At 42.8% G+C, this 7,917-nt stretch overlaps 1 protein-coding gene across 1 annotated transcript; it reads left to right on the plus strand.

The window, feature by feature from the left end:
- Positions 1 to 945: 945 nt before the first annotated feature.
- Positions 946 to 3,889, plus strand: LOC112256471 (ATPase inhibitor B, mitochondrial). The gene is made up of 3 exons (XM_024429761.2): positions 946 to 1,254; positions 2,104 to 2,216; positions 3,600 to 3,889. Exons 1-3 carry the CDS (start codon positions 1,186 to 1,188, stop codon positions 3,739 to 3,741), a joined length of 324 nt encoding a protein of 107 aa, XP_024285529.1. The 5' UTR covers positions 946 to 1,185; the 3' UTR covers positions 3,742 to 3,889.
- Positions 3,890 to 7,917: the final 4,028 nt, after the last annotated feature.

Below are 7,917 nucleotides of genomic sequence, written 5' to 3' on the forward strand. Positions count from 1 at the left end.
GGGGAGGAAACGGGTTAAAGAAAGATTTTTATGCTTTGAGACATTTGAGACATGGATTGTTTGTGTGCCATTCAGAGGGTGAATGGGCAAGACACAAACTAAGTGGTAGTAGGTAGGTGCCAACTTGACAACTGTGGGAAGCATCCCCGTGGAGCGCTTTCGACACCTTGTAGATTACATGCCCTGCCGAATTGAGGCTGTAAGTATTTATATATTCCTGCTACCAATCACTTTTCAACCCTGTTTACATGTACTTTCTACTACCAGTCACTTAAAAAAATATATAAACCTACCTCAATCATTTCAGTATCCCTTCACCACAGGAGGTTGGTGGCACCTTAATTTGGGAGGATGGGCTTGTGGTAATGACTAGAACGGAGTCAGTGGAATGGTGTCAAATATGTTTTCAATGTATTTAAATGCCATTCGATTTGCTCTGATCCAGCCATTATTATGAGCCATCCTCCCCTCAGTAGCCTCCACTGCCCTGCACATTAAATAAGGTACTGTCACTGACCTGTATATACGTCCGTTCTAGTGTTAACTCACATTGTAGTTCTTTTGTGTTCATTTTAATTACATTTGTTATTCTATTTTCTATTATTATCACTGCATTGTTGGGAAAGAGCTCCTAAGGTAAGAATTTCCCTGTACTGTTTTAGACCTGTTGTATCCTGTGCAACAACTTGGACATTTTAAAATACAAAAGGTAATATCTTACTGTAAATGTCAAGTAGTTGTTGTGTAGGTCTACTGTGTATTTGACAACATGCATGTATGGCAAACAAATCTATAATTTAACAGAAGTGCTCACAGGCTGGAGTAGACCAATGCAATAAACAAATGGCAACGCCACTACGTAGTGCGCAGCGCATGCACATCAAACTGGGTATCACGCTGTCCGCTATATGAGGCCGTACCATTACAAATAGGGGTGGACATATTTCCAAGTGACATTTTGATTGTTTAAGACTGATAGCCATTTATTAAAACGTGTTTAATGAAAAAAATCCACACCTTTTTACGGATGGTACTATTGAGCTGGATCTAACTGATCCTTAATCGAAAAATAATAAAGACTCAGCTCATCCGTTTCCATACCCATTTTAGACAATGGTGAGGACCTGTTTGGTTTATTTTGGTAGACAAGGGCAAATGGTCAAATGATAGTTGTTTTGGTGCGAAATGGCAAGGTTTTTGAGACCCGACGTTAGGAGTCTACTCACCACACAGCTAAGGATGACATCTAACCAGGTAAAAACGCACGACATATGATAAGACCACGTTTTGCTTTTCGCTGCTAATACAGTCTAAAGTTCAAGTGAAACAAGTGGTATTCAATTGTCAGGTGATTTGACTATGGCCTTGGACAATTTTTTAATGTTATTTTTGTTACCTACTCAGTCAGTCAATGTTTCACAGATATTTGGAACTTTCATCTAGATTCTGGTGCAACATTGTAGCAAACGACTGTACTGACAGCATTCTATGAAGCGAAATAGTTTTGTAAGCAGTTCAATGTGTCCAGTTAGTTGAAAGCCAAGTATAAAAAATAAAAATATACACTTCCGGTCTGATGACTTCATGGAATTTGGTTGAATTCGTCCATCCTATGAATCGTTATTGAAACAAGTCTCTGGTGCTGTTGCTGATGGTCAGAGGTATTTTTTAAAATTAAGGCATTGTTGACGTTCTCTTGTCAACTCCGTACAATAGGTCTTTTAAGTGAACATTAAAGGAAGGCGTTTTACATTGGGGCATGAAAATCAATGTGTGAGGCCATATGGCCTAACATTTTGCAATGTATTGAAATATTATATTAGTGTTCCACATGCAAAAATATTCCCATTTCAATCTTTGCTTTAGCTAATTCAGCTGCATGTCACATGACAACAATTAGTACTAACAACCATTTACTTTTATACAGCATATGCTGATAACAGCCTTTACCATTGTACAACGAAAGCTTTATGCAATTTGAAGGTCATTTTTTTCGGTAATACAATTTGTGAATTACACAACACACCAATGTCATACATGTTCCTTAGTAGGAGTAACTTGTTATTATGTTTACTTATTCATTTATCTTTCCTCGTGTGCCAGCTGGGTGAGTTGGGCAAAGGTGCAGGGAAAGGAGGGGGTGGCGGAGGATCTGTCAGAGAGGCAGGAGGAGCCCTTGGAAAGAAACAGGCCGCAGAGGAGGAAATGTACTTCAGGTGAGATGGGGCTTATACAGTACATTGACAAAAGTATGTGGACACCTGCTTGTCGAACATCTCATGCCAAAATCATGGGCATTAGTATGGAGTTGGTCCCCCCCTTCGCTGCTATAACAGCCTCCACTCTTCTGGGAAGGCTTTCCACTAGATCAGGGCTGCCCAACCGTCTTTCTGGAGATCTACAGTCCTGTGAATTTTCAGTCCAACCCTAATTTACTACTAATAAGCTTCACAACAAGACAACTAGCTGAATCAGATATGTTGGACTGAAAACCTATAGGACAGTATATCTCCAGTTGGGCAGCCCTGCACTAGATGTTGGAACATTGCTGCGGGGACTTGCTTCCATTCAGCCACGAGCATTAGTGAGGTTGGACCATTGGGCCTGGTGCAGTTGGCGTTCCAATTCATCCCAAATGTGTTTGAAGGGATTGAGGTGAGGGCTCTGCAGGCCAGTCAAGTTCTTCCACACCGATCTCGTAAAACCATTTCTCTATTGATCTCGCTTTGTGCACAGGGGCATTGTCATGCTGAAACAGGAAAGGGCCTTCCCCAAACTGTTGCCACAAAGTTGGAAGCACAGAATCGTCTGTCATTGTATGCCGTAGCATAAAAATTTCCCTTCACTTGAACTAAGGGGTCTACCCCGAACCATGAAAAACAGCCCCAGACCATTATTCCTTCTCCGCCATACTTTACATTTGGCACTATGCAATTGGGCATGTAGCGTTCTTCTGGCATCCGCCAAACCCAGATTTGCCAGTCGAAGTGCCAGATGGTGAAGTGTTATTCATCGCTCCAGCCGACTCTTGGCATTGCACCTGGTGACCTTAGGCTTGTGTGCGGCCCCTCGGCCAAGGAAACCCATTTCATTAAGCTCCTGACAAACAGTTCTTGTGCAAACGTTGCTTCCGGAGGCAGTTTGGAAATCGGTTGTGAGTGTTGCAACCGAGGACAGGTTGATTTTTACATGCTCGCCAGTCCCGTTTGAGCTTGTGGCCTACCACTTCATGGCTGAGTTGTTGTTACTCCTAGACATTTCCACTTCACAATAACAGCACTTACAGTTGACTAAGGCAGCTCTAAAGGCAGAAATTTGACAAACTGACTTGTTGGAAAGGTGGCAACCTATGACGGTGCCACGTCTAGGCCATTCTACTGCCAATGTTTGTCTATGGAGATTGCATGGCTGTGCACTCAATGTTGTACACCTGTCAGCAACAGGTGTGGCTGAAATATCTGAATCCACTCATTTGAAAGGGTGTCCACATGCTTTTGTGTTTATAGAGGTTTTGTGTCAGTCTCCCGACCTATAGAGGCTTTGTGGAAGTCTGTCTCATGTCATCACTGTACCTCATGCTTTCCTCTCTCTGAATCCAGACGTAAAGAGCAGGAACAGTTGGCTGCATTGAAGCAGCACCACCAAGAGGAGATTGATCACCACAAGAAGGAGATTTCGAGGCTGCAGAGCGAGATTGACCGTCACAAGGGGAAAATTAGGAAGCTGAATCATGATGATTGAGACTCTCTATTTGAATGAAGCCCAGGGATTCTTTATTGCCAACCCCTAGACATCGCCTGCATTGCCTCTCTGGGCCAGCTCTGTGTATGTGTGATTAATTGTTCTGTATATGCTCAAGGTTATTAAAACAATTATTTGAAATGGTTAATGTTATACTTTTTCATGGTTATTGCTTTCAGTTATTGTTAATGCTAAGATGATGATTTGAGATGCCACATTACAGAAGGATGATGACAGTCCGTGGAGCTGGCAGAGGCGTCATGCCCATAGGGGGCAACGGGGTCCTGTTTTGGCATTTACCAATGTTAAATTAATTACTAAACTTAATTTTTAAGCCCACATTTTATAATACTTATAAGCGGCACACTGACTGGACCATGCAAAGAGTACGCAATATTTATTTTTATTTGAAAATTTGAAGGATGAAATCTCTTGATGCACAATCTCATTTTCAGGAGTGTCGGGGGGAAAAAAACTATAGTTAGTAACAAGAATAATATAGAAGCTACTACAAATAAAACTTAAGTACCTATAATATATTCATACTGTGCCTTCGGAAAGTATTCAGACCCATTTGAATTCTGCCACAGCCTTATTCTAAAACTGATTTTAAAATATCCTCAGCAATATATAATTTTAAAATGTATTAAAAGTCAAAAACAGACTTTATTTACATAAGTATTCAGACCCTTTGCTATTAGACTTGAAATTGAGCTCCGGTGTATCATGTTTCCATTGATCATCCTTGAGATGTTTCTACAACTTGATTGGAGTCCATCTGTTGTAAATTCAATTGATTGGACATGATTTGTAAAGGCACCCACCGGTCTATAAGTTCCCACAGTTGACTGCATGTCAGAGCAAAAACCAACCAATGAGCTTGAAGGAATTGTCTGTAAAGCTCTGAGACAGGATTGTGTCGAGGCACAGATCTGGGGAAGTGTACCAAAAACATTCTGCAGCATTGAAGGTCCCCAAAAACACAATGACCTCCATCATTCTTAAATGGAAGAAGATTGGAACCACCAAGATTTCCTAGAGCTGACTGCCCGGCCAATCTGAGCAATCAGGGGAGAAGGGTCTTTGTCAGGGAGGTGACCAAGTACATGATGGTCACTCGGACAAAGCTCCAGAGTTCATCTGTGGAGATGGTAGAACCTTCCAGAAGGACAACCATCTCTGCAGCACTCCACCAATCAGACCTTTTTGGTAGTGGCTAGACGAAAGCTATTACTCAGTAAAAGGCACATGACCACCCACTTGGTATTTGCCAAACGGCACCTAAAGGACTCGGACCATGAGAAAAAATCTCGAATTATTTGGCCTGAATGCCAAGCGTCACGTCTGGAGGAAACGTGGCACTATCCCTATGGTAAAGGATGGTGGTGGCAGCATTATGCTGTGGGGATATTTTTCAGCGGCAGAGACTGGGAGACTTGTCAGGATCTAGGCAAAGATGAATGAAGTAATGTACAGAGAGATCCTTGATGAGAACCTGCTCCAGAGCGCTCAGGACCTCAGACTGTTAATAGTCAGGGCAGGCCATTTGATTAGTTGTTCAGCAGTCTTATGGCTTGGGGATAGAAGCTGTTAAGGAGCCTTTTTGTCCTAGACTTGGTGCTCCGGTACCACTTGCCATGCGGTAGCAGAGAGAAGTCTATGACTTGGGTGACTGGAGTCTTTTATACAATTTTTTGGGGCCTTTCTCTGACACCACCTTGTATATACAGTTGAAGTCGGAAGTTTACATACACCTTAGCCAAATACATTTAAACTCAGATTTTCACAATTCCTGACATTTAATACTAGTAAAAAATCCCTGTCTTAGGTCAGTTAGGATCACCACTTTATTTTAAGAATGTGAAATGTCAGAATAATAGTTAAGAGAATGATTTCTTTCTGCTTTTATTTCTTTCATCACATTCCCAGTTGGTCAGAAGTTTACATACTCTCAATTAGTATTTGGTAGCATTGCCTTTAAATTGTTTAACTTGAGTCAAAGCTTCCCACAATAAGTTGGGTGAATTTTGAACCTTTCCTCCTGACAGCTGGTGTAACGGAGTCAGGTTTGTAGGCCTCCTTGCTCGCACACACTTTTTCAGTTCTGCCCACATATTTTCTATAGGATTGAGGTCAGGGCTTTGTGATGGCCACTCCAATACCTTGACTTTGTTGTCCTTATGCCATTTTGCCACAACTTTGGAAGTATGCTTAGGGTCATTGTCCATTTGGAAGACCCATTTGCGACCAAGCTTTAACTTCCTGACTGATGTCTTGAGATGTTGCTTCAATACATCCACATAATTTTCCTGCTTCATGGTGCTATCTATTTTGTGAAGTGCACCAGTCCCTTCTGCAGCAAAGCACCCCCACAACATGATGCTGCCATCCCCGTGCTTCACGGTTTGGATGGTGTTCTTCGGCTTGCAAGCCTGCCCCTTTTCCCTCCAAACATAACAATGGTCATTATGGCCAAACAGTTTTATTTTTGTTTCATCAGACCAGAGGACATTTCTCCAAAAAGTACGATCTTTGTCCCCATGTGCAGTTGAGGTTTTCTGAGGTATTGGCTGATTTCTTTTGATTTTCTCATGATCTCAACTAAAGAGGCACTTAGTTTGAAGCTAGGCCTTGAAATCCATCCACAGGTGCACCTCCAATTTAATCAAATGATGTCAATTAGCCTACCAGAAGCTTCTAGAGCCATGACATCATTTTCTGGAATTTTCCAAGGTGTTTAAAGGCACATTCAACTTAGTGTATGTAAACTTCCGAATCACTGGAATTGTGATACAGTGAATTATAAGTGAAATAATCTATCTGTAAACAATTGTTGGTAAAATTACTTGTGTCATGTACAAAGTAGATTGGCAGCTTGGCCCCAGTGATGTACTAGGCCGTACGCATTACCCTCAACTGCCTTGTGTTCAGATGCCGAACAGTTGCCATACTAGGCGGTGATGCAACCGGTCAGGATGCTCTCGATGGTGCCGCTGGTCTGGGGACCCAAGCCAAATATTTTCAGTCTCCTGAGGGGGAAAAGGTGTTATCGTGCCCTCTTCACAACTGTCTTGGTGTGTTTGGACCATGGTAGTTTGTTGGTGATGTGGACACCAAGGAACTTAACTCTCGAACCACTCCACTACAGCTCCATTGATGTGAATGGGGGCGTGTTCGGCCCTCCTTTTCCTATAGTCCACGATCATCTCCTTTGTCTTGATCATATTGAGAGTAAGGTTGTTGTCCTGGGACCACACTGCCAGGTCTTTGACCACCTCCCTAAAAGCTGTCTCATTGTTGTCGGTGATTGGGTCTACCACTCTTGTCATCAGCAAACGTAATGATGGTGTTGGAGTCGTGCTTGGCCACGCAGTATTGGGTGAAGAGGAAGTACAGGAGGACACTAAGCACGCACCCCTGAGGGGCCCCAGTGTTGAGGATCAGCGTGGCAGACGTGTTGTTGCCTACCCTTACCACCTGGGGGTGGCCCATCAGGAAGTCCAGGATCCAGTTGCAGAGGGAGGTGTTAAGTCCCAGGGTCCTTAGCTTAGTGATGAGCTTTGAGGGCACTATGGTGTTGAACGCTGAGCTGTAGTTAATGAATAGCATTCTCACATAGGTTTTTCCTTTTGTCTAGGTGGGAAATGGCAGTGTGGAGTGCGATTGAGATGGTGGCGTCATATGTGTGTTGAGCACAGGGACCAAGGTGGCCAAGGAGAGGTTGAAAATGTCAGTGAAGACACTTGCCAGTTGGTCTTGCGCATGCTTTGAGTACATGTCCTGGTAGTCCGTCTGGCCCGGTAGCTTTGTGAATGTTGACCTGTTTAAAGGTCTTTCTTACATCTACTACGGACAGCGTGATCACACAGTTGTCTGGAAGAGCTGGTGCTCTCAAGCATGCTTCAGTGTTGCTTATCTCAAAGCAAGCATAAAAGGAATTTAGCTCGTCTTGTAGGCTCGCGTCACTGGGCAGCTCGCGGCTGGGTTACCTTTTTAGTCTGTAATAGTTAATAGGTCAAGCTAGGTGGCCTATTAATTCCTTCTTGATGAATAAATAAAAAAGCTGTTTTGATTCTCAAATACTAGCCACCACTGTTGACCCGTCATTCAGGGTTTGAGCCCCACTTTTTTGCGGGTTTTGCATGTTATTTTGGCATTAATACATGTCACATCAGT

This window comes from Oncorhynchus tshawytscha, linkage group LG08 (assembly GCF_018296145.1).
Source record: "Oncorhynchus tshawytscha isolate Ot180627B linkage group LG08, Otsh_v2.0, whole genome shotgun sequence".
Taxonomy (NCBI): Eukaryota; Metazoa; Chordata; class Actinopteri; order Salmoniformes; family Salmonidae; genus Oncorhynchus; species Oncorhynchus tshawytscha.

Bases quoted from the DNA above. Each gene is read 5' to 3' on its own strand.
- LOC112256471 (XM_024429761.2), top strand. From the start codon at position 1,186: ATGGCAAGGTTTTTGAGACCCGACGTTAGGAGTCTACTCACCACACAG. The intron at 1,255-2,103 runs GTAAAAACGCAC...CTCGTGTGCCAG, and splicing joins TAAGGATGACATCTAACCAG to CTGGGTGAGTTGGGCAAAGG. The intron at 2,217-3,599 runs GTGAGATGGGGC...CTCTGAATCCAG, and splicing joins GAGGAGGAAATGTACTTCAG to ACGTAAAGAGCAGGAACAGT.